This window comes from Columba livia, chromosome 11 (assembly GCF_036013475.1).
Source record: "Columba livia isolate bColLiv1 breed racing homer chromosome 11, bColLiv1.pat.W.v2, whole genome shotgun sequence".
Lineage (NCBI taxonomy): Eukaryota > Metazoa > Chordata > Aves > Columbiformes > Columbidae > Columba > Columba livia.
Window position 1 is genome coordinate 9,828,854 of NC_088612.1, and position 27,440 is coordinate 9,856,293.

The window sequence follows — 27,440 nt, forward strand, 5'->3', positions numbered from 1 at the left end:
CCTTTTTTAACCAAAGCCAGTCATGGGAGTGCTGGCAAGAAAACTAAAGATAGTCTTTTGGGGCTTCAGGTCCTCAGCGTGGACAGTCACAACTATATCTACAGGCTTCTTGATGGTCTTCAGCCCAGGCAGTCTCCTGCTCTGACACCATGTTTCGGAACTGTCCCCTGACCTTTAAACTGGCAGGTAACTGCACGTTTGCTGAGCCAAAGGCCTGACATTTATTCTCTCTGAGCTGATATCCCAGTCCACCCTTCTTTCTCTCCCTCCCCCACCTTCTCATTTTTATAATTAAACATCTGAAAATACTGCTCATTGGGTGGTATTTCCAGCCTCAGTCATTGCTGGCTCCAGCATAGGAAAACTCCTCTTCTCTTCAATTCACATCATTTGGATTTTTCTGTGTGAACTATTTTCTCTATTGTTTGGATATTTTTTAATGTTATTTTTATTTGTATTTTCAATGGCTGTGCTAGAGCTCAATTGATACAGCCTGTGTATGTTTTGCTACATAAACACAATTACTTTTGTTATATACACCCACCCTGTGTAAGAATGACACTGTAGGCTCACAAAATGGTAATGCTTCCCACATGCTGAACGAACTAGCTGTCTCAATAGATCAAGTATAAATATTGATGGAGCATGTGCCATGTTACAAATTAATCATGTACAAAGCATGCTTGTTACGACAGATTCATCTACACTGCCAGTTTTTTGTCTGTAATATCCAGTGTCCACTGATACCTCCAGGGATGGACCACATGAAACAGGAATGTACATATGTGAACAACCGACACTCAATCTGAGGGGAAGAGAGTTCTTTTTCCTTTGTTTTAAACACAACTGCCCTTTTTGAGGATTATGGGTGTCTGTCAGGGTTTGTACAGGAGGGTGAGCCTAGATCCCTCATCAAGCAGTTCATCTGTAAGTTAATTCTATTTCTGTTCCATAACAAATCCTGTGTGATGGATTGGAGTCCATGTAGAAGTTCAGCAAATATCCTCCTGTCATTTCTCAAGCCTTGAGATTTCATCTGAATCAGAGCAGCTCTGCTGGAACAGGAGATAAGCACTGCCTATTTTAAATTAGCATTATCTTATCTGCATTAGATATGCAATTACATTTGCTCATTGACTTTGTGTTTAGATCCCTTAGCAGTTCATGGGATGTTAGACACAATTACTCTTGATAACCACTTTTTCACATATAGAGCTTGAAGGTTTTGTGTCAAAACCTCTCTGTTCTGGCAGCAGAGCAGGCTATGTGAGTGAACATGCAAATAATGCGAAGCCTTTTCCCATCCCAAGAACAACTTTGCTTCTGTTCTTTGGTCGCTGTCTGTAGCTGCCCCTTTCTGATCCTTCCAAACCAGCTTCACCTGAATTGACATCTCTGATCTGATTCCACGCTGCCTCTGCCCTGGTTTGTACAAATGCCAACAAGTGGCAGATACCACAGGATTTTATATCAAGTGCCTGTTCTTTAAAAGAGGCATCTATCGTGCCAATTCTGGATTTGAAAATAATATGTATTTATCAGTACACGATATATCTGCAGCCTCCCTTCCGCTCAGAGTTCTTGGCTGCTCAAGCCACAAACAAAATCTGAAGCCTTCAAGGTAGACAACACAATGAATTGTCTATTATACACTCTCTGGGTTAACACAGAAGAAAAATAAGGGGAAACAGCATGATTATTTTTTTCATATTCCACTGTAAATTACACTAAAAAAATAGTAAGATATCAACAAAGTCCTGTTTTTTCTCATTATGCTTAACTCACCAAAAGCACCAATACTCCTTTTAGGCCTCAGATTACATTGCTACAGACCCAGAAATTAAAAAAAGGCAATTATACAACAGGTTTCTGTACTTCAAACAATCCTTCTGAATTTTCTGCACATACACTAAATGATTTATCAAAGTACAGTGCTAAGCCAAGTTGTTGCATGGAGACAAGCTACCCAGTCTGGAACATCTTGTACCACAGTTTGTAATGCAGGAATATGAATAATATATGGAAAATACTCAAGTAAGGAGGCAAAGCCAGAGCTGCAAGCATCAATCAAATGCAAAAAGTGGGTACTGAGTATGTAGAAAACTGTTTGCCAGCAACAGATCCAGTAGACAACTGCAGTTTAACTTCTGCACCTCTCCTGACAACCTGCCTATCCAATTGCAAAAACTATTTTTGAAAATTTGTCCATTTTCAAATTTGTGCTCCCCTTTCATACTGTATGACAATTGCTTTTTGGAAGAAAGTCATTCTATAATAATTTTATTGTGCCAGGACAGCATAAAGTGTGGCTTGTCATCATTGAATGATCTGTGGATTCATTAGCAAGTTGAAAGTAGATATGACACGAGAAAACATTCACGAGAAAAGTGTAGATAAAGCCAAAGCATCCTCACCTCTTAAACACTAAATCACAGCAAAGACTGCCCTTATATCTAGCGCAGTTCTGCTATACAGGAGGTCTCTCTTTTCAAAGGGACCTTCTATTACATCCTGAAGTACAATCCGTACTCCCCATGGGAAAGTTCTCGTGCTATCATGAGTCTCAGACTAATCCTCCTTTGAGAAAAGCCAGCACAAAGTCATGTGCGTCATAACAGCTGGCTAAGCAGCTTGTCTTCTCCCCACACCGTTGCTGTGTGACATCTGACACCTCTTTTAGCTCTACTTCTGCCAGCAGTTTTCTGTTAACATCAGCAGCGCAGAGTGAAAAACTGTAAGAGGTTAGAAAGTGCACTGCTTCCATGAATGTGGACTTATGAAACATACACCCAACAGTCTTCAGGAACAACAAAACCCTCACGGAATCCTCCTCTGAAAGCCACTTGTTGCTTGAAGAGAAAGATGAGAAGATAAAAGCAATCTGAGCTGCAGGTTGCACTGCACCACCCGCGACCCACGACTACCGTGACTGTGATGGCCATGCTAGAGAAAGCGACCTGTGGAAGCGGGTGAGAGAGAGAGATGAGCACTCACCCTCCTCCTCAGATGCATCACACTGCTCTTGGTCTCCAGCCTGCTACAGGTTTTCTGCCTCTGAAAATCTCAAAATAAATTCTCCTTGCTAGAAAACTGCACATTTCAAGAAGAAAAGGTCAAAGACCTACAAGCACATTCAACAAGGCATCTAGCTTGCTCAGAAGATGGTAAGGATAAGGGCATTTGTTGATACCCTACAATGTTTCTTCTAAAGGCATAACTTCATAATATGCCCTTCAGTTTTTGAGACCAACTCCTGAACCTCTTTACACAGCATTTGTTTTGTCCTCATTCTGGAAAACTTCTCTCACTATCAAGGATGAAATGTTCAGTCTCAAAACTAACTTTAATAAACAAGGACGGGACAAAATTGCCTGAAGACCTTGTGATTTGTCTCAAAGACAAGGAGTAAGATTATAAAAGGTCTAGGTGACTTAGGAACCCGTATGTTAAATTTAGGGCTGACTTTGTTCTCTGGTGTTTCTATGGATGACTAAAGTTATTAACCCAGTCTACTCAATCCAGCTGCCTTCAGGTATAAGGGATAAATACAGCTGCTTATGATGATTTTGCTTCAGGAATAGTGAGGCTGACAGCAGAAGGCTTCATTCACACTGTTTAGATTGGTGCTCAGCTCGTGGCTTTAAAATGAAACCGTAGTAAGTTCACAAAGTACAACTGAAGGAAAACTCTCCTCCTTTAATGCCCAAATACAGTTAAGAGTATTTTGAGGCTTCAATCAGTTCCTGCTTGCTTTATCAACCCACGCCCCTCCTTGCAAGAACATTTTCTTTGCCATGTTCATCGACATTTGTTCATCATGCAACAACGATGCATGAATTTCGCTCAGGATCATCTACTGCTGAAGGGAAAAGAGCTATTACATTTCCTGGACGAGATGTTCACAGGCAATGGTAACTGCTAATTTGTCTGTTACACTGGTAATGTGTCATTCCTGCCTTTGAGAGCCTTTAACTAGAAGGATTACACAAGAAAATAAATAACAGTAATACCACCCTCTGATTTCAGCACTTATTCTCTTCTCCAGGCCCACTGCAATGCTTGTTGCCAGTCTTTGTCTACAGTGGGTAAAGAAATAAGGAGAAGAGCAATTAAATAAATATGCTGATTAAATTGGTTTAATAGGCAGCTAGTTAGACAAGTATCTGTGGCAAACAGGGTACACAGTCACATATGGCAATTCTCAGCACCAAACTGCATATAAGGCAGAAGAGCATTACAAATGAGTTCACAAGGCTTTCAACTCTGCTCAGCTTGAGTTGATCGTTTTGCATTTTCTCTCAGCCAGCTGCAAATGGACTGAATGTTCTGCAGCTGTCATCGCCTCTCTGCGCAGTTAAAGGCAGTTGCCCCCGACTTAGAGCGCAATTTGCTTTTCATGATGTACCTCCAAAGCTCTGTGCTCATAAAGGTTTGTATCTGGAGGGGAGCTGGCTACTGCTTCTCACTGGAAGAAGAAAACGTACATCACCATAATGTCTGATTTACCATTTGTGGCTGATCTAAAGGTTTGGAACAGTAAAGCTGGCCAGCCCAGCAGAACGGTCAATGGCACACAGCTGGAGGTGCACATCTGGCCTGACTACAAAAGGTTATTAATGGATTTTTTAGATATTTTTCCGATACAGCTGAAAACAGGGAAAAATTATGTAACTTGGGATGCATCATGAACCTCCCTCTATGCATATAAAGAATTATACTTGTGCTGGTTCCCCAGCATCTTGTTGTTCAGATTCTACATCTGAATAAATTAGAAGTATTGAATTAAAAACACCTCTTCAGCAATATTCTGCAGGAAAGAGTGAGAAGCATCTTCTGCAAACATGCAAAATTCAATCCAAACAAAGATTTTTCGCTCATCTTGTTGCATTGCTATTAGTAAAGCTGCATTATGCCCCCAAAGCCTCTCTTATACCCACATGAATATCATGTTCATCTGTCTCCCTGCCTAGAAGGCTCAAAGCAATAAAAATCAATAGTTCCTAATACTGCCTACAGAAATCAGAAATAATGCCAAATTTGGTGTGCCCTGTGCCCATAGGGCAAACCAGCAAATCTCCAGTGAAGTTAGAAGTAAAGGGTGATGCAAGAAAGCTGTTCTGGTGGATACAACAGGCTGGTTAATAATGAAAAGAGGAACTTCTACCATAGGATACAAATCTAGATAAGGATAAACTTAGAGGAAGAACTGCCAGGAAGAATCCAACGCTAGCAAGGTTGCAGTAGCCGACTCAACTGTTGTGCACATCACTAACGTGTGGTGCAGCAAACTTTGAAAACATGCTACATGACTGAGATGAGAAAAAAACACTAAGTGTCTTCCCTGCCATAGTGTCTGTGATAAATGACTTAAATCCAACTCCAACACATTCCAAGGCCACCCATTCCAAATGACTTCCTGCAATTTATGGTCTCTAAATAAACATTTTCTTTTCTTCCTTCCCTTGGTCAAAACTTAAATCTCAAGTTAGTATGGGTCTACACAACTCCATTAAATTTGCAAGGAATTTGAAATACCAGCTCTAAGAGATGGCCTTCCTGAGCGTTCAATGCGCTGCATTACAAGCTGTCTCACTGCCCAGTAAACCATGAAGAGCTGTATTACAAAGACCTCCCACACCTAATTTTGGTTCCATATGTAATTTGGCTAGAGAGAAACAATCATCATTGCAATGGTTATAGGCCATCACACCTTCATTCCAGGAAAAGGGAATCAAATCCAAGACTCTTGAACAGAGTCCTCTTCCTTTCTGTTCTTGACTTACCTGACCACAGAGAGAAGAAAACAAGCATATTCGGGTTTGGCCATCCATCCATGGACAACCAAGGGGACACTGATTGTCCCACTGTGATCCAGCAGAAGGAAGCCTACCCTACATTCTCTCTGGTTCGCGCTTTATCTGACCCAAGCAAGACCATGCAGATGAGAGGAAAAAGAGAACTAGCTAGGCTGTGCTCTGGACTGCAGAATCTGCTCCTTTAAACCTATATTCTCTATTGCCTGGAGCTTTAAAACCTAGTCTGTGGGAAGGAAGTGAACCTTTTTCTTACTGCAAGGGAAACAGGCCTTTCAAACAGTTTTGATGGGCCCCTACAGTAAATCACTTTGGTATTATATAGTAGTACAGTCAACAGAAATCACAGAGGGAAAGATACTGGCTCATGCAGCTGCAGAAGTCAAGGAGAAAATGGCAATGAAAAGCTTTCTCAGTATTTCTAGGCAGGAATCAGGTAGACCTGAAAAGCATTGTGACGCTGGAAATATAACACTTGTATTACAGGCTACTGACAATTCGTAATCCAGTTTGCAGCATCAGTGTTTTTTCAGTGATTCCTTTAACAGCCAAAATGGAGCAGCTAAGCAAGCCAGATTTCCACTCCCATCTGCTCCCCTCACAGAAGTCCCTTCCCACCCAAGTCATCTGATGACTACACACAAGCAAATGTGATCATTGAACATTCCCAGCTGTTCAGTAATAATCTCATATCTTGGGCATTTATCATAATTCTCAGACCAAGACACAGGGTTGTGAAACACTTGCAATAGGTCTTATAAAATAGAGTTGCCCTCTCAGCTCAGAGCCAGCCTCCCAGCCACCCACATGGATGCCTGTTCTTCTAGGATACGCAAATACTAGAAATAAAGCAAGAGAAAGTTACTCCACCTGGCACTTGCCGTGTACACAGAGGTCAGTCTCGTAAGGCCCACAGGGAGTACCATCGAGGACTCTGTCTGTCACCAGCACTGGGGAATCCTTCCCCAGGGGAGAGCAGAAGAGCTCACACGGCTTATCTGGAAAAAGAAATACAAAAGCAACCAGCTTTAGGAATAGCAGGATTGACACACATCAGAGATGTCCCAGGGAATCCTTCTCTTTTTCAGTTCCAAATTAATTTGAACTTTCTAACATTTAAACTCCCATTCCCAAATACCTGCCTGTTCAGGCTGAGAATCAAGTTAAGGCACTTCTCCCATTGCAAAAAGACAAGTCAAGAACTGACAGCTCTCCATCTTCTCTTAAAAAGGCTAAAAGAACAGCAGGGCAGCACCAAGAACAACTGATTGTAATTAGTCTTTCAGCAGTAGCTAAGGGGAACATACTGTAGCCTTCTCACCAACAAATGGGAATCTTGCAGATGAAATCAAGATGGCTCGAGAAGCTGAAGTAAAACAACAGCAGGGAATCACAGAGCAAGACGAAAAATCTTACCATCAACAACGACAGCTGTCAGGAGGCTTTTCTTCTTGTTGGTGTACCTGTCATGAGCCTGGCACTGTTGGTCCCTGAAGCTCGGCACACCTTTAGGGCAGGGTAGGTTCTCACACACAGTGTGTTCCACGCTGGCTCCCCGGCAGTTCTTCCCACCTGGCCCTGGGCTGTGGTGGGAAAGACAAACCAGGGTCAGCAGGAACAGCACAGCTTCTCACAGACACACCTTCACCTATGCTCCCCTGTCCAAGGCAACTCTTGAAACAGCAGGAAGGATCGCTTGTCTCAGGTTTTCCTTCTTGGACAGCAAATCCTGCTCTCAGTGGCTCTGACAGAAAATTATTGAAGCTCCATTCTGGGTCTAAAATTGGCTCATCATAACAGATGCTCTGGAGTACTTCAGAAGCATGTTCTTTTGTAGTATCCCATATGCAGATCAACAAACAGGAGCTGCCTACACATTGCACAGCTCAGATAAGAGGTAATCCAAAATGCCATTCAGCAGTGGGCATTAAGCTGCTTTCTTAGAAGATATAGTGTTTAACTGTTTGTATTCTGGTCACAAACCAAGGTGGATGTGACTAATTTTGCACTGCTGACCTCAATTTCTTCTTTGACTTCAACAGCAATTTATTCCTGTTCTAACCTATTTTCAGATGAAGCAGGTAAACGATTGAGAAAGACTAGGGAGAATGTGTGTGTGCGCGTGAGCAGTTTCAGAACAGGACTTGAAGCAAGGCACTCCCAAACTTTGGGTTCTGCTGTGACATCAGGCCTGAGCTCTAATTTTCCTGTGACTTGGGACAAATTTCTTAACTGGTGGTGACTTGTGAGGGTCAGGCTTTGGAAGGTGTACTGAGCATGACACCTAAAGTCTAAGAATTATTTATGTTTGCACAGGCAGTTCAGAAGATAATTTGTGTTTCCATCACAAATACCAAAGTTGAGTATTTTTATTCTTAATGGGGGACCTAGAGACACCAAGATGCCATTACTGTGCCCAGGATCACACCAAATACTCACGTCCTCTAGGTTTCTGTCTTCAGCAGTTTGAAACAAAAATAACACAGAAGTAGCTATAACCTGTACTGTAAGTAGGGTATCTAGAAACAAATGTGTGCAGTAGATAATCTCCATCCACGAAAACCATGCCATTTTACACATTTGTTTTTTAGACATGTAGGAAAGGCCATGAATCCAATATCAGGATTAAGCACCTGCAAAATCTATGTATTCTTACTTATGATTCCCCAGAGAAGAAGGAAAACTCAAACTCTCAAAAAGAGCCTGTATTTTCTTTGCAAAACAAAATAAAACACAAATAAAAAACCCAAGTAAGCAAAAGACTTAGCCATCCTAACAGAGAATTTCTTTAGCTACTCGCTGATACTCTCCTGAATTTGTCGCATACCTGTCTCCCCAGCTGTAATCAACAAAGATGGATACAGTCATGTTCTTACTTCTCTTTAACAGATGGCTATAAAAACAAACTCCAGCCAAATTCCAGTTTTTAGTAGTAGGGCAGTTCATTCCAAAAGTCTCTTCCCTGCTCCATCCCAGGAGAGCAATGAACATCAGGTTATATCACTCAGCTAATTAGAAACCAAGGCCCTCACTGTATAACATTTATTTGTGTCAGAGGTCCTAGCAAAAGTTGCCCTGTTCATTTACTCACTGGCTGTAGGGCTGGGTCTTTGATTTCCTTGCTGTGCAGGATTTGATGAATTCAGCATTTGGTGCAACAGCATTCTGCACAGAAGAGCTTTATGCTGAATCTCAGCCTAGATCAAATTTTTTACAGTAGTTCCATTAATCCCAGAAAGAGTGTTCTGGGGTTTTTGAAATGGAATCGCTAACCTCCAATGACACTGTAACATCACGGAGAGTCACCAGAAGAACAGCCTGAACAAACGCCTGCTTGCACGGCTAACGTCTCTTTTCTGCCATGGACACGTGCAAAGCAGCAGATGTGCTGAGACTGATGCAGAAATATTCTGAGAGGATTGTCCTGCTGCCTTAGGATGAGGCAGACAGTCCAGATGACTGGCAGCATGATGGAGGCTTCTTCTCATATGAACCCTGCGCTCGCATAAAGATGTCACATATATGAACTTTGGTTTCAACACCATCTCTTTGGCTACAGCAAAAGCGACGTAGCCACTCAATGTGAATCTGTGCATGTTTGTGTGTACATGAACAGGAAAAAAACAACAACAACCACACAAAACCACCCCCACCCCTTCAATAAAAGAATAATTAAAAAAAAAGGCAGTCAGAATAACCAAAGAATAACAGGAGATATCAATCTGATGGCCACGGAGCAGGAGACACAGCAGGACTATTTACTGTGCTCATCAGCACAGTCTTTGGCTTTAATCATAAGGTGTCATTAACTTGTGAGGGTCTTTCTATGAGTTTGCCAATGTAGACCAGAAGGAAGCAGCTGGCACTGTTGGTAATAATGGTCACTGGCAGTAACAAAGTGAAAGCCAAAGCTATTAGGAGACAGAGATTTCTTGAGCACCACCATCCTTCATCATCGGGAGCTGCAGGAACATTGCGCCTTTTGGTTGAACTCCTCTGCTCAGCCCTTCAGCAGCCTGACCTGTCTTCCCTTTCTAACTAAGGAATAACATGAACTGCCTCCTTCTGATGTAGTTTATCCCAAAACTGAAGAATTGGATGCACTCATCTCATGAAGCACAAAACAACAGAGCATCCTACAGATCTGGGGAATGTTTCTCTTCCCAGTAATCTAATAAAAAATAATATACCCAACACGACCTTCCCACCTCAGGTCCCCTCTGTCCAACAGCATAATACTTTATTTGGTAGGATGTTGCTGCATTCTACTAGACAAACTCTAGTAAAACACTGGTAGAAAATACAGCATCTATTCAAGGAGTTCAGGGACAAACAGATAAGCAGACATGGACAGGCAATCACACAAATGGACCAGACATAGCTCTGCCATGCTGCTCTGTTCCTCTTTGGGTAGGGAACAAAGAATTACTGACGGTAATCTTTTACTTAACTGCCCTCTGTAATAGTATTTCATTATTACAGGCCTCTTGACCCCATTAAACAGGATAGTGAGGGTTTTCATCACGCAAGATGAAGAAAAACAATCACAGTCACTCTCTGGTCTCCCACAAATGGTTACCTGGCACTTCTTCATATACTTTTCCTGCTTCTCTCCATTTTTGTAGCTTCATCTTTGTGTCCCTTCTACCTTTCCAAATGCTGAGGCCAAGACTTTGGGCATCATCTCTACCAGATTCTGCAAAATAATCTGAAGGGAAAGATCCCTGTAATCCCAGGTCCCAAGGCCTGTATAATGCGGGCTCCAGCACCACCCGGGATTTCCAGTAAACAGTATAATTCAAGCCTAGCCTGACATGGGCCTGAAACAGTGACTGCATGAGATGTCCTGGTAGACAACTTCATAGCCATCGTCCATCGTATTTGTGCCAAGAGGAATCATCTCACTAATGGAACTGAAGAAATCAAAGCCCGTTTATACTACTGTGACCCTTTAACAGGATGAGGGGACTGGAGAAAGGGTGGAGATCTCAATCTGATGTTCTGTTTAAGCCAGTGGTTTTCTCTTCAGTCCCACTGTATGACAATAGTCCAAAGCCTAGACAAGAACGCAATGCGGTACAACCCAAAAGTCTGCATGTGCAAACTGGCTCATGACCCACTTGCCTTACAACCATTTGGAGGCAATGTATGCAAATCCTCACAGAAATTACAGAAAGGAAAAATCAAATCAAATCAAATAGTGAAGCAACTGGTTTAAAAATACTAATAGTCTCACAGGCTCAAAAGTCAGCTGGCAGGAGCAGTGATTCCAGTTAAAAAAAAATTTCCCAAGACCAAATATATATAAAATAAAAGATAAATCCCTTAGCCAATGTTTTTGGACAGTGAATAAACCAGCTGCAGAGAAAGAGGGCTTATGCCAGGAATTTGAAGCAAAAGAAGATCACGTGTGTATCGCCAGCCAAGAATGTATATGAGCAAGAGTATTTTAAAATCAGTGTGCAATCTGGGAGGGAGCATTTCCTGTAATTTAAGGAAGATGATGAATGGATTTAGGTTTGGTCAGCACTGTGGTTAAAGAGACTTTTTGGAGCTGACAGCAAAGAAACCAGCTCAGTCCCTTGTTCAGGAAAAGGAGCTGGTAAAAATCAAGCCTGGCCATTACAGACATTCAGTTGCAGTTCAGCATTATTTAAGGAAAGGAACAAATAAAAATATCCATTTCACATGAATACACCTCTGCAGCAGCCAGTGTGTGCTCTTCCATCACCCAGGCATGTCTTCAAAGTGACTCTGTTGCTAGACAGAAATTCAGCCCCTATTCAAAAATAAAAGTTTCCTGTGCTTTTTCTGGAGAGAAAACCTTAAAATATTAATAAAATTAGAGATACACAACTTGGAGGGCTGCTCTCAAGATTGTGAGCACTGTCATTCATCTTGGAAGTTACAGAGCACACAAACAGGGTGGTCGGTTAAATGGCCACCAAGGTAACCTGTTCAGGCCTGCTGTAAGAAAAAGAGATTTCCAGATCTACCTCAGCTGACCTGAGGGATGGAGGCTGGCATATGGGAGATAACATCACTTACATCTCTTCCTGAATCAGAAAGAGAGCCAGTCCAAGCAGAGAGCATTGGCTTATTTGCAGTCACTGTGCAGGTGCTAAACAGCACCCACTGCACTTTGCGTGCGGGGAAACTTTCCTTTTCTATGCAGCACATCCCAATGTGTCAAACATCTTGAGGTGCTTTACCGACACAGCTCTATGACAGTATGGCCTCTGTCAGCCACTCTATCGCTTCCCAAGCCTGGAGCCGGCACTCCCCACTAAACTGATCTTTAGGACATATTGGCTCAGTTTGGTCTGTAGTTCAGAGCAACCCCTCCTCATTCACTGCAGTGCTGGAGAGGAAACACAGTATCATTTTTTCCTGCCAAACTGCAGGTCTTTAATTCAATTGTATTTATGTCTGAATAATTGTGATGGGCCACTTCCAACAGTAACACTTTAAGCCACTTCCACAGAACCTACTGAGTCCCTCCAGGATTTTGATCTGGTCCTCACTGCTTGTGACCAAGAAATCTCTCCTGTCCCCTGCACAGCTCTCCTGTCCATTTCTTCCTTGCACTCTTGCAGTAAGGATTGTCTAAGTACCGCATGCAAAAAGAAATCAAGCATGATGTGACGACTTACGGGGGATTGTCGCATTTTCGCTGTCTGAATCGCACTCCAGTGCCACACGTCCGGCTGCACATGCTCCACTGACTCCACATGCTCCAGTCTCCATCCACGTGCTCCGGGATGGGAGTTTTACTGACACACTCCCCAGCTCGGCACCACTGAAATGCAATTGCATTAGCACAGGCTGGAAAGAAGCCCTGATCTTGCAAACATTCCTACACAGGTGGACTTAAAAGGATGTGTGAGAAATTACAAGGCAATGTTTAGGTTTTTAAAGAGTCAAGGCTTCAGTGAGATGGAGGTGGGAGAAGGAGAAAGGGAGGAGGTGAAACAGAGAAGCGTGTCACCCTCAACGAACCCCTGAAGGGAGTTCTGTCATTTAAAAAAAATAATCACAGAATTGAGCCCCTTGCTTTATAAAGCAGATAATTATCTAAGTGCTAAGACTTAAAGCCACAATCTTCAGAGAAACAGAGTCCAAGAAATTATACCCCAAAGCAATGTCTTCATCAGCAATACTCCCAGTATGTACAAAATAATTGAAGTATTTTGGACCTAAATTGGCTAACAACCATTGATTCTAATAGGTTGTGCTGGCTCCTGACCAAGCAGCAAACTTGGCCTGTTCTCCTGCTCTGTGCAGGATATGATACGGTGAGCATTGCTAAGCAGTCTTACGAAAGAATCACTTGGACTCCTGTAGTTACAAAAACATACATCTAAACATCTTTTGTCTCAGTTTCCTTGTCATGCTTTCCAGGACCAGCTTTTCTTGTCATTGTTTATTTGCAAACAAAGAAAAGGTCTCTAACCTTTGATTTTAGCAACATTTTTTAAAATTTTACCCTTTATTACCTCCCCACCCATACAAAATAATAATAAAAAAAAATATTAGAATCCAAAACAAGTAAGTAGGGAGCTGACAGTTCCCAAACCAGTCAAGCTCCTAGCCTCACAAGTTATGAGCCCCACTGGGAGAATCAACCACATACATTTAGGAACCACACACCACCCAGCACAGCCCGTTTCAGAGGTTAAACGTGTTCACTTCAGTCAACTCCTGTATGCACAGCAGCTCAGCTGGAAGCAGCAGCTAAGTCTCGGCAACTCCCACTCTTATGGCATTGAAGCCAGTTACTGGAATTTTGATTTTCACTGGAGGGAGATCCATTAATCCAAGAGATTATTCTGCATTTCTTGTAACAATTTTCTGGATTCTGGAAAGCCCATACATGCTTTAGTCATCTGAGTATATACATACAGTACAACAAATGATACTTCACAAATAAGTGAAGAACACTGAATTGGAGCTCAGCACATCTTCAGCTACTTTTAGACACTAGGAAATTTTTAAGCAGCCTCTTTTTCTTTCTGTCTTTCTCCACTCTCCAAGTCACAGCCTAAATGCTCTCCACACTTTCTACCTCAAATATAGCCAAGAACACAACTACCTTGGCTTACACTGGAAAATACCTCACTCATGAAACGCCACCAGCAGCAATGAACAGACGTGACGGGAGCGAGCTATGAACTAACGTGACTCACAGGATACTCAGGGTATGCACTTAGAGTGAGGGATGGGGTTTTCCTGCAGTGTTTGTAGAGTGCCTGAGACCACAAAAATTTGACTACTGAGGTCTCCAGAGGCTACTGGAATATGCATAACAGAAAATCAGAAAGACCTAACCCAACTCAGCCATTAATTGAGCAGTTTCTGTAACAGAATCGGTAAAAAAATATGGGTTTAAGGTAAATACTGAACATCTTGGAAACATTATTACATAGACAATGCTGGAAAAAACAAACTGACGGCTACTGAGCATGTTGATTACCTTGTCTGCGCCACATTCAGTGCCATCCAGTGGGGGGTCCAACTTTGTTTTACAGGATGTATCTCCTTCCACCAGGCACCAGAGCCCAGCACACATCAAATGCTGTAATCACAAAGCAATGAGGTGCAGTTATTACTTCTGGAGATGTCACCTATTATTACGGGATACACTGCAAAGTCAGGCACTCAAGTGAATCCAGAGACATCTAGATGGTTGGGAGCAATTATATTTTAAGGCTAGATTGGCATTAAGTGATGGTGCTGGAAACGTGAGATTGATGGATGTTATTGCCAGGAACAAAACCCAACCAAATCAAGAAATGCGTTATTTAAAGAGATTTCTTGGTGCTGAGAAGTAGCTGCTAGAGACCAATGTGCTAGAGAAGGAGAAAAGTGAGATGTGAGGGCAAGAGCAGCAAGGGGTACAGCACATCTCGCTACCGGACTTGAACAACACATTCTGGGTATCATCACTCAGCGTCGCTGCTCTGCCCAGCCAATGTGTGTTGCAGGGATATTAACGCTGACCACACTTGCGTGATCTGTCAGATCAATAACATTTTCAGAATTTGAGAAAAAGAACCAGGAAAAGGAGCCTTTACATCATTAACATTTTCCACAGTATCCGCCATGCTTTGCATTCCATGAAAGTGGATTATTTCAATACAGCGTTACAGATCTGAGTATCAAAAAAAGAAAAAGAAGAGTTATATTTCTTTCCGCTATTGTTCACGTTTCAATGTAATGGTAAAAAGATGAGAAGCCTGACTCCAGTGCCAGCTGGTCTTGTCAAGATTTATTGCACCTCATTAAATAGTTGACTCAATGTGCTTCAACCTTACTGTTCTTTCACAATGTAATGCAAGAGATTGTGGGTGCATGTGTGTTTTGTGTACATGTATGTTGGTATGTCTGTATAAAGTAGATCTGTACGCAGAGAGTGCAGACGAGATAAATCCCAGTACCAAGAGTGATGATGTAGAACATACTGAAACAAAATAGTTATCGCAGCAGTATCTGCATCCTGTTTTATTTCCACATTTCTTTTTGGAAAGAGAATTTTGCACTATTTAAACCAAAAGAACATTCACAAAAAACTAGAAGCAGACAGCACAATTCAGCAACATCTGTATTAACCACAATGCAGAAAGTCAAACTCAAACAAACAAACAGCAGCACATACACCAGGGAAGCCTAAATCAATGAATTTTCAAGACATTTTCCCCAAACTAATAGAGCATATATGGGAAAATATCCGACTTCAGTAATTTTGACTAAATAACTGTGACTAATTAGTGGTTTGCCCACAGCTCTGAAAGCACTTAAGTACCAATTAGCCATAAGGACATCACATACTGTTTTACAGATAAGTATACTGAGGCAGAAGAATTAACAAGCCAGACATTTCAAAGCTTATGGAGAAATCAATTGTTCCACGCCACAACTCCCTGATTCTCAAAACTTGCCTTCCCTGGGGAGAACTAAAATCAAAAAGTACATCAATTAACTGTTCACAAGTGTTGCAGAAAGAGCACTAATCTAGGCAATAAACCATATAAACTGAAAAAGCTTTTCCCCAAAATGCCAAACGTACAGATCTGAGAGGATGCTTGTTTTCCTGGTTGTAAAGCTACAGCAGCTTCACATCTGGTTTAACTCACGGGCATCTAAAGGTGATGAATTATTCTTTACATTAAGACTACAGAAATTAATGATTACAAGGGATTCAAAATCAGTTAGGATACATTAAAAGCATGTCACAGAGCTACGTGGAAAGTATCACAGGAGGTTCTAAGCACAGTGACAGGACATGCTACATGCAGCTACAAGACACAATGAAATGAAGTCTATGAACATGACAGACTTGCTGAACTCTAACAGCTTCTTTGCCATTACAAATAATTGTACTGATGACCTATAAATGTTGCTACTGTTAAGCCAAGTTCAGGAATTAATTGGCAATCTGGACTCTCTCTTCTCCCTTGATGACAGTGGACAGTGATCCGGTGAAAGCTCTACCCACAATGTCACCTTTCACACTGTGGTTGAGGAATATCGCTACATCAAACCAAGGGAAACCTCAGAGATTAAGGGTGCAGATAGCAATATTTCCACTTTTCTAGGCTTCAGCCCCTCTCCTGCATATAATCACAAACCTTCAGAGCAGAATGTGATGAGAAACCCCCAGCCTGATCTCCTGGATGACCCAAACAGAAATTTTGCCTTGTGGTTCCAGAAGGAAACCCTTGCTTCTGACAGAAAGACAACCTGGCTGAAGATGCAATGGAATTTACTGCATCCCTAAAGCAGTTGTTCTAGACACATATGAGCATCATTGCTAAATATCTGTGAATTATGCAAGGCCAGTATTTGTCAAGCCTCAGCTTTAAGTCCCTGGATTGTAAGCTGCATGTAAATTAATCAGGGTTAAAATCTCCTCTTTGACATAAAACTGGGAGGAGAAAGGGGGTGGTAGAAACAAAAGTTGTAAAAATGAAGCAGCTTTTTGTACAACTTTGGTTGTGAATCAGAATTTCTCCACAGCCCACAAGAAGGTGGAAGGTGATAATGGCAGCTGACGCGCCCGGGTATGAGCCACAGGCACAAATAACCTGAAAGCAGAACTGAGCCCAGCCTATGGATGCAGCGGGTGCAAATCCTCATATATACGTGCATATAGAATCATAGAATCAGTTTTGTTGGAAGAGACCCTCAAGATCATCAAGTTCAATCATAACCTAAGGGACGGTGACATATATAAGTAAGTATGTGCATATATATATATATATATGTATACATACATATCCACACGTACATTTATAGGGAGATAAAGAAAGGAAAAATCTCTCTTAGCAACACTAATATTTCTGAAATTTCCCATCTTTGAGGTATGGAAAACATAGGGTTTTTATAGCATCCCTGTGTTTGATTCAGAATACTAAATGCAAAGCATATTTCAGGAAACAGTTATAGAAAAATCTGGTAACTGCGCTTCAGCTCTGTGTTCTAGTGCCATACCACTACAAAGCTCAAACACTCATTAGTGCAGTCCCCCGTATTTAATACAGCATTCGGATACCCCTGCAAAGATTAAACCATCAGCTTTGGTATAGTATGTTCCCAAGATGTTTTATCATGTTAATAGCTCATTTCAAAAGAGATCATATGTCCTCAGCTACAATAGAAACCCAAACAAAAATCCCTGTTAAACAGTCCTATAGCAACCCAGTCACAGTGGCTGACTTTTTAGTAGTTAAATAGCCAGCTTTGTGGGGAAATACCAAAGTGAGAAATGGCAGGACTTGAAAAAAAGTTGCCTGCATATGACAGGCAGTTCAGACCTTACACCGATACAGAAGAAGCCATCAAAAGAGCTGTATTATTGCTAATTGTAAATTCAGCAAACAGCTTTTAGACGGCAGGTCTCTGCCTGTGAAGTCTTCCTTACATCGTTCAAAAATTGCCAATCAGGGTTTTCCAATTATATTTTTCACTTAAAAATTATTGATTTGTTGAAACCGTCTGTTAGGAAAGGTCATCTTTGCATCAGCTCCCAGTTTGACATATTTCCAAAAGCAAAATAAAATTTTTAGAAGTGAGATGATTGTTGAAAAGTAATATTTCAATATATAGATATTTTTTTAATTTTTTGAATTAAATGCTTGTTCAACTAAACCCTTGCAGAATTTATACAGACAGAAAATAAAATACTGGGAGTTTTATAAAGGTGCAAATTTGAGACCCTCAAAAACTCCTGGCAGACAGGAAACGTGTCTGCACGGCTGTTAGAAACCAGTCCTGAGAGAGGTCACAGTCCAGAAGCTCCCCAGCCGGGAGATACCTGCTTGGCAGGTGAACGACGCTTCCGATTACAGGTATTATAATGGCAACTATTTGAGAAAGTGGCCTTACTGTGCCAGGTGTTTTCTCTTCCTCAGAGAACTTGCAATGTAAACAGACTCCCAGGAGCTTGGACATAAAGGAAGCTTTATCCCTCTGTTATAGGTGGGAAGATAAGGAATAAAAAGGGACTAGATGTCTTGCTGGCAGTCAGAGACAAGGAGAACCGCTGCTCAGAGCTCTGCAACCCCCTGCTCAGTGTCACGGCCATAGGTTCATGCTGCCTGCTCTGCCTAAACTAAACCTCAGCGTAAAACCAGAAACTGCTCCTGGGATACTCCCAGGAACACGTCTGGCTCAGTGCCTTCCCACCTTTCCCTACTTTTGCACAACATATACGGTGTGCACCTTCCATGTAACTCCATCCCACGCGTGTGCCAGCACAACTGGCAGCATGTGAAGCTCTACAACCGCTCATATACGACTCTAGGAAATAATCTGTTTCAGGTTCTATAACCCAGTGCTGCAGTCAGAAACGAGGAGAAGCCAGAATTCAGCCAGCTCTTTGCCCACAGGCAGTAAGTCTAGAGTCTGCCCGTTTCTGGGTTAGCTATTGCATCATTGTTTTTACTAAAATCAGCAAGATTCTGCCCAATGACCTCTTGTGGTTTCAGTGAGAAGAAAGGGCTCACAATACTCTGCCGTCTCAAAAACTCACATTATCACCTACAAGGGGGACCTTCCAAATCTCCAAAGAATAAAGAGAATCCAACGAAGAAAGATGTCCTTCCCATCAGGGAACAACTCTACAGAAGCTGCTTCTTTCCCTCCACATTCACTCCCTCACCTTGGATTCATCCAAAACCAGAAACACTCATTTCTCCTGAGAATGAATTTGTTCCTGCTGCCTACTGCCCACTGGAAAGAGGAACCTCTTATTTCTAGCAGCAGAATTAAACCATAATGGAACCAATTTTGCTGTCAAAATGAGGGGATTATGAAGAAAGACTTAGAGTAAATATCCTGAAGAAAGAGGAGCAAAAGACCACGTAACACACAGGCACACTTATAAATAGGTTTACTATCAATGAAGTATCAGGTGTCTTTTCTTTTGCATAGCTAACTGTGAGAGAAAACACCCTTATAAGCAGAATCCAAATTAACACCTATTTAGTACAATAACCACAACATTTACAAACGCTCTCCTGCTCAAAACACTATGTATATGTTCTTGAAGCCGCACAGCATGTTTCTGAGGAGGAATTCTTTACACAACAAGGTGTAAAAAGCAATTCCCCCCCATTTCTACACCACTGCTGTCCTTAATTTTGGGTGCATAATCAACTGACAGTCTAAAATGGATCACGAGGGAGGCGAGTGCTACTGTTTGCCATTGCTATTAGACGGAGCTTCTTGCTGTTGAAAACTAGAGGAAAAGTGCTCAGAATCAGAATCGTGTACAGTTGGAAGGCAGTTTTCAAAAGGAGTCAAGTGCTACACAGACAAGATAACCGAGCAGCCCAGACACACGTACCGGTGGCCAATTGCTGAGCTCTCGCTGGAGCTGACATTCCAAGGAATGATAGTGGAATCATCTGTCCAAATGACAGACCTGATCCAAAAGTCAAGGGAAGGCTTGAAAAAGAATCACAAGGACTATACTAGAATATTCAGGCAATAGTCAATATCCACTAACTTCTAATTTTAACAAAACCAGGCAATGATCCAATAAATTCATAATGAGTGATCTCTTTACTGTTGGACAGAAAGCATCTCAAACTGTATTATAAAAAACCAACCATATAATCTTCTTAGATGCAACTAGAAAAGGTTTCTTAAAAAAACATTTCCCTATTTTCACTACCCAGTGATCACCTTATTTCTTCAGAACATGGGGAAACTGATGCACACATTATGTTTTTTGGATAATAGGACCAATAACCTGCCTGCTTGGAGCCAACAAACAAATTCAGAGTTGATTCTCCTTTACATTAGTTTTTTCTCATCAATGTAACTCCACTAACTCAATGAACAGCCTCTTCAGCAAAACTTGTGTGAGTGGAAATTCACCAACGTCAGACACAAGTGGATAAAATCAACGAGATTGTTTTACCTCTTGAGAAAATGGCCCTTGACAGTTAAAGAACTTGAGAGTTAGCTGCTTTCCAGTACTACTCTTTTCCTTGTAGAACAGTACAAAAAATTAAAGTAGTTTCCGAGATTTGTTAATGTTCTGTATGAGAGAAAACAAAAAAAACGGAACCCAGCAAACATGAATGAAGGGTGCCATGCTGGAGTTTTCTCCTGAAGTGTTTTGCAGACGAGAAGCTCCCAGAAGGCCAACAGGAGAGGTCTGAATGCCCTTCAAGCTTGTTCTACTCTATTTTCAGGCTGATACTCAATCGTATTTTGGCTAATTTTGTTCAGTTCAAACTTCAGCTGTAGATGCCACATCACAAGGCTACAAGAATTCTTTCTCTCTCCCCTTGTGTCTTAATAAGAAATGTAGGATTTCCAAGTTGAAGTGCTTGATTCTTAATAGGCCCTCCGTATGACTTTTAAGAGCTTATTATTTTTATATTCTTAAATTTCCACATTGTATTTTTGTAATTTTATTTTGGTTCCCCTCTCCTTTTTACTTTCCTTTAAACCACTGCACCAGAATGTGTTTTGACCATCTTCCAAACTGAAACATGTACAAAAATTTCTGAAGCATTCCAATAATTGTAAAGTGGGCTGTGCTGCCCAGGCAGGAACTCTGCTTCTCTCTCTTTCTCTCTCTCTCTTAAACAAAAAGTATTTCCACTGAAAATAAAGAGAAAAAGGTCTTTTTGCAACATACAGAAGGAATGAAATAGGACACTTCAGTTTTGTATGAAACAGGCGATGTGAAAATAGTCTGAATTTTAACCACCTACATTAGGAAAACTATAAAATATAGTATAGCAATTAAGTAAATTGTTACCTTTACTTCTAAAAAATAAAATCTTCTCTGTGTTTTAGAATTGTCAGGCTTCTGTCCTGCAAATCTCAAGAAAACCAAACCCATCCTATTCTAGATTATTACTTTATTTACACAGAAGCTAAAGTACGTAATGGAAACTCAGGCAGAAAAAGTCCCTGGTTGTACAGAAAATGACAATGCAACCTATTATTTTCAGGATAAATCAGGTCTCATTCTAATTAGCATGTTCTTGTAAATATTCTATACATTACTAAATAATAGGGTTTACTTTCATCGTCTGGATCTTGCAAATGACTCTGCAAAGATAAAAAAGACAGAGGCCCATTGATACCCATGCATGGAGCCCAGGAGCCAACTCTGACAGTCTATTTGCAAGATCAAGACCACAGAGAGACCCACAAATGCTGAATTATACTCACCACCATACCACAGAATATTAAAACCAAAGGGATACGTAAAATTCATGTGGTTATTACAACTGTCGCATTTGTTTTTTTGTTCCTCTCCTTTTTCATTTTAGCACAGAAATCTAGTTTACTTGATCGGTTTGCAATCAACTTTGCCTTCTTGTCCTGTGGCTTATAGATACTGGGAGATTCCTGTATTTGTTAAAAAAAAACCCTTCAACTTAAGAAGAAACAGTGGAGCCAATTCGAGCTGGTTTAATTTTTCTATAACCAGTGGCATGTCAAAATCCACACTTCCAGTTACATCCAAGTTTACAGTGTCCCTTCTTCAGAAAAAGATCTTTGTAGCAACTCTAACCTCTTTTCACTTGCCATTTTAGCCTAAGCACAGTTTTGACTCAAAACAATACTGAAAGATAATGGTTATGTAAAAACCCGCAAAAATGTGTCAATAATAAATAAGCCAAAAGGCACACAAACAAAAAGTCAAACACTGGATACAAGAGATAGAAATCACATTTTTTTCCATAAATATAATTTCAGTGCAAAAACCTCTCTTAGTAGACATGCCAGTCTGAAAAATAAACCCAGTGTTCTGATTAAATACACAGCATATTTTCCTGTGAGGTTATGAACAATGCACTTTTACGCATTTCTGGTGGAGAAACACCAGCTCTGCTCCATGAGAGATTCAACGTAAACCATTTGCACTTTCCCTCTCATGGACAGTGAAGAGTTAAAGGCAGAAGCCTTCACTGCTTGAGTGGGGTTGAAGCTTTTTGCTTCCTCTTGCATAGAAGTCCAATGAAGTTACAACACCTGATTCATAGCGCAGTGTGGATCTGAAGAACAGGGGTCAGACAGATTGACTCACATCAACTTTTAGCACCAGAATTCCAAGAGATCTCTGCGTTTGGGGAAATGCACTATGCAGTGCCAAAGGTGCGTTGCTGCTTTTTACACAACTCCTATCGTTATCTTCCTCAGTGCTTGAGAATGACACCACCATCTACTTAATTTCTGCTAAAAGCAACTAATCTCCCTCAACATAAAGATCATTGTGCAAACTCTTAGGTGGGCCAGAAGCTCTTCTAGCACTGCAAGGGCCATGACTGTGCAGCCTCTCACCTGAAAACCAGTGGTAGAAGCACATTTGTCTGTCCTGCTAGAAAAGCGTTCACCTTGATCAGACAATGCCTAACACTTGCAATAGGAATGATTACCAGAAAGCACCATGTGAAAGCACTTCTGATGCCTTTGCATATTACTGGAGAAAACTACGTAACTTGGATGTGAAGGGGGAACCACTGAAGCATCTTGAGATACCGATTATCATTTGTGAATTCATCTCACTTGAGAACTGCTAATTTCTATTTCCTTATTCAGTTCCTCAGATCAAAGCTAATTCTTCATGAAGCTGTGAAAGCGTTTATTTTCATGACGATGAGCAAAGACTCAGCCACATAATACTCAGGTTAAAGTGAATGCAAAACCAGCCACCTGATGTATCTCAAACCAATACAATTATGAGCAGAGCACACACCAAAATGAACTTGAACTCTCTTGAGGAGCTGGCGGGTAATAGTGATATTTATTATTCATATGGTATCATAATAGAAATGGTGCTTTTCAAATAAATAGAAATTGATTGTTCCCTGCCTAACAATCACGCCACCTAAAAGTCTGATTCTACAGCTCCTTAAAGAGGTGACACACACTTGCAAATCATACCTAACATCAACATTACAGAACCAGATAACAAATTATACATATTGGAGGCCACAGATTACAAACAAGCTATGATTGAGTTGATTATCACATACCCATGGTGTTAATCAGTTCATTTTATGAAATTTTAGTATATTAAAAAGCAGATGCAAAGTCCAAGCAAATTAAAAAGGAACATCAAGAGGTATACTACATGTAACGCTGAGCCTACTTCATACGTTCTCATTTTTTTCTGCAAATTTGGAGCAGAATAGCTGCAAGATGGCTGGTTTGGCAAACTTCTAATTCCAAGAGCTATTCTTTTGTACTAGGGCACCTGAGTTATCATTAAAGACAAACACAGAGGAATAATTTTGGAGATGCCACCTGAAATATCCCAGATAAGGTGGGATATTCATGGATAAACTATCTCTTTGGACCAGTGTCTGAGGCCCAGACGGTGCCAAGCATTTAGACACCTGACTCACTGTGAAGGCAAATGAGATTTTATTCCTTTAAAAATCTGGGCTTTGATGCCTTTAAGGGAAGCAGTTTACTGCACAGAAAGTTTCTGCAGTTTCTCAAAAATGTAGAAAGTTTGGATTCATCTAATCTCTGAAATTTGCTCTACAACCAAGTTGTACAGCATTTTTGAATATAGGTCCTCGAGTTTGCCTGATACAGTTATGTAGCTCAGCTATGAAATATTATAATGTAACTATTTTATTAAGTTAGAAAATAGACAGTAGACATATGTAATCATAAAAAGATTGAGCAGGCTCATTTCCTGAAGTTTATTTCCTTTTTGTAACAAATATTTACTGTCAAATGTTTATTACTTTTACATTTGAATTTTTTTAATACTTTATTGAATTAAAAATACCACATTACCATTGGCTAAAAGAGGAGACAGCTATATTTGCCAATAATTTCTACAGCTAATGCCAATGACTAGTGCCAATTTTTTTTTTGGTTCATATTTTCGTAGACAGCTTTGAGACTTAGGATACAAGCATTCTGCAGATGGGGCATGAGAAACACAAAGGTGAAAAGAACACAAACTTTGGAGGTTTAAAAATTAAAGCTGATCATTTCCTCTAAAGAATTTCCTTTCATTGCCTTCAAACACCAGTTCAGGGTAGCATAACAGGATGCATATATTTACTTAAATTAATGGCGTGTGACATAAATGATCCAAAGCTTCACAGTGTGAATGCTAACTCTGAACACGTATCTGTAACAGGAAAATATTTCTAAATAAGTGAGTGCAAACTGGTTTCAATCTGCTAGAGTTCTACAAGGCTTTTCATTAGAAAGTGCTCAAGTCCTCAAAAATATGCTTTTTTGGGGGGAGATATTAAAGGAGTGATGGAGGAAAAGAGCACAGTTTTCATTGTGTTGTAAAGAAGTCAAATAAGACTGGTGAAAAATCTTGGGACACACAAACACCTGCTCTCTGTATCTTGAAGAGAAGAACGGTGCCTGTTGGCTTGTTATTCTGGCAAGCGACTTGTCCCTGAAGCAATTCCAGACTGGACATGCAATTTCTGCCTGAGAAACGCTTGACCACCTACCTGACATTCTCATTAGGCACTGGGCTATCCAGAAACAGAATGTTTTTTATTGTAACAAGGGAAATAGCAAATATCTGTTCCAACAGCAGTCCGGCTGGGTGACACCCACACAAGTGGAAGAACTTTAAACATTCTGGGTAGATCTGGGGTTTTCTTTACAGACCTATATTCTAATACCTTGTTTCCAGTACAGTAGTCCTGGTGGTCTGCATTTTCTTGATGGAGCTGGAAAATACAACCTACCCAGATTCTTTTCTTATTGTTTTATATTAGCTAGTTTCCAAATCCAAAATAAATAAAACAGCAAATGTGAAACTGAGAGAATGTTCCCAGGACTTTCATGTGTTCAACAGTTTTAGTAATTTGGCACTTAGAAACCTCAGTTATCACTGATTCTTATTTTCTTTGTTAACACTGATTTAACATCCCAAGATCGTTCAGAATGGGAATAAGAGACAAGTAAAAAATACAAACGGTTAGTTAATGAAAGCAAGACACCGGGCAGCTTCATGCCTGTCTCTATAGGACAGAACGCTGCCAACTGGTGCTGGTGACAGGACACAGCACCTCATGACTTCTGGATATCTCTGAGGCCAAACTGGAAGTGAGCATTTCTTCAGTCTCTATCTAAAGTGGGATGCAGACAACCTCTGTTCAAGACCTTAGGAAAAGTTCAGCTGTCTAAATTCCACAGGACAAGTCAGGCAACCTCATCTCAAATGTGACCTACTTCCAGAGACACCAAAAATCAGTGTTTCCATTTTGCCAAGCAACCATGTGAGAGAAGCCATTTTGCACCCAAATCCTGACTAAACATCATGTTGCTTGAAGAAACGCGGCCTAATTCTGCACAAATCTCTAAATGGCCTCATTGAACAAGCAGTGATTATTATTTCCACGGCATAGAGTTAGACTGAGCTTTGTAGCAGTCTGACAGTGGAGTCTACTGAACCATCCAGACAATCATCTAAGCTGCCTGCGTGGAAGCCAGCAAGTGCTCCTGTGAGAAAAGACTTTCACCTCAGCTGAACTTCCAGCAGAACAATCTCTACTGAGTACGGCGGCAACACAGCGTCAAAAGGGAACTGCCCCTAAATTAAGACCAAGTACAAAGAGAAATTTTTCTGGGTCTGCTCTAGGAGATTAACAAGACCAGTGTGGGGAAAGGAGAAGGACTGCCTAAGTGTGTGCTGTTAACATGAAGGTCAAGGGCAGTTTGATTACTGATTTTCTAGCAGCAGTGCTGAACACGCTGCAAATCCCTTTAAGTAGTTCCAAGAAAAGTACAGACTCCTTTTCTTCCCCAGCTTTATCTCCACTTCCCAGCTTGTTTCCAGGTACACCCTGTGAGCTCTTACCTCCATATTCTTACAGAATGTAGCGTTGGTCCCAAAAAGTATCTGGCACTGTTCGTCGGCACTGTAGTGCATTCCAGGCAGCTTGTGAGGGAGCCGCACTGCGTACTGGCTTCGGGGGTCTGTTACCAGCAAACAGGTGCTGACCTTGGACCTGTGGAGTATAAGAATTAAATAAGCCTTTAAGGGAAAGCACCTTTGAACTGGAGTGTTAGATCAGTGCAGTAGAGAAGCTGTTGTCCTCTTTTTAACAGGAAATCCAATGACCTCTTGTGAAAGCGTGGTGATTTTTCCCAGTATATATCTGGAAACTTCTAAATCATTGAAAAGTATGGATAGAAAGGTCCTTGGGAACTCATCCCTGGATGCAGATCTCAATGCAGAATCAACTATCATTCTGGGTTAAAGATTTGTCTAAAATATTCCTTAAAGTCTGATGGAGCATCAGTTCTGCCCTCAGGCCTTACATTAACAGCTAGACAGTCCTCTATCATGTCTCACCTGAATCCCCTTAGCTGAATTTTAAGCTCTTGACTTCTTTTCTTATCCATCACAGACATAAAGGAAAGATGTTTCCCTTTGCCTTCACAACAATCTTTTACAAATTGGAATATCACTTTGTCATCTCCCTTCTACCAGGGATCAGAGTGTGTTCAGATGCAACTTCTTTTTCAACTTCGTGCCTTTAATGTAACAGTAGATATCCCATTTTCTTTAATTATTTTACTTTCTCATCTCTAATCCCCAGAGTGAAGAATTTTCCACGCTGAACCCATTTCTAGGAACAAAAGCACTGGCCACTGTGCCGGATACTGTTCGTCAGAGAGCTGCACTGTAGGTTTAAGACCACAATTACAGAGTTCAGACAATTCCAGTGCCTGCTATGGTACATGAGTGTTAACAAGCAGCAGGACAGAAATCCTTCCTGAACTGTTGAATATGATGAACTGAAATACGGATGCAGCGGGAAAGAATTTTATAGTGAACTATTTAAGACCTACACTCACTGAGGAGTGAGAAAACGCATCAGAATTACCTCCAGGCAAAGTAAAGTTTCCTTTAAATAAAAGCTACCTAATAACAATGATGACAGTAAAAGCCACAGAACAAAGCTGGCAGCATCCTTTGGTGGAGATTTCTTCAGGCCACCTACATGCAGATTTCTGTCATGGCAAATATGAAGGCCATTTTTTATAAAATGATGGTGATCTGGGTTTGTTTTTAAGAAGCAGTCAGTACATTGACAAATGCACATAATTCTTCTGCCTCTCTGCAAACCTCAGTTTCAGAGAGGCTACTGTAAAGGA

The 27,440-nt window shown here is 41.0% G+C and overlaps 1 protein-coding gene across 13 annotated transcripts in view; it reads right to left on the bottom strand.

The window, feature by feature from the left end:
* ADAMTS17 (ADAM metallopeptidase with thrombospondin type 1 motif 17) overlaps positions 1–27,440 on the bottom strand; it is a 191,601-nt gene that overhangs the window by 76,936 nt on the left and 87,225 nt on the right. For all 13 annotated transcript variants that reach the window (XR_010475409.1, XR_010475408.1, XR_010475412.1 and 10 more), the window contains exons 10-14: positions 26,137–26,287; positions 14,287–14,388; positions 12,467–12,612; positions 7,230–7,396; positions 6,684–6,811 (exon numbers count right to left, since the gene is read on the bottom strand). Coding sequence is in view for 4 of the 13 variants with exons in the window: in XM_065076676.1 (XP_064932748.1) it covers positions 6,684–6,811; positions 7,230–7,396; positions 12,467–12,612; positions 14,287–14,388; positions 26,137–26,287 (694 nt within the window). In the remaining 9 variants the exon portion in view is untranslated. The remainder of the gene's footprint in view (positions 1–6,683; positions 6,812–7,229; positions 7,397–12,466; positions 12,613–14,286; positions 14,389–26,136; positions 26,288–27,440) is intronic.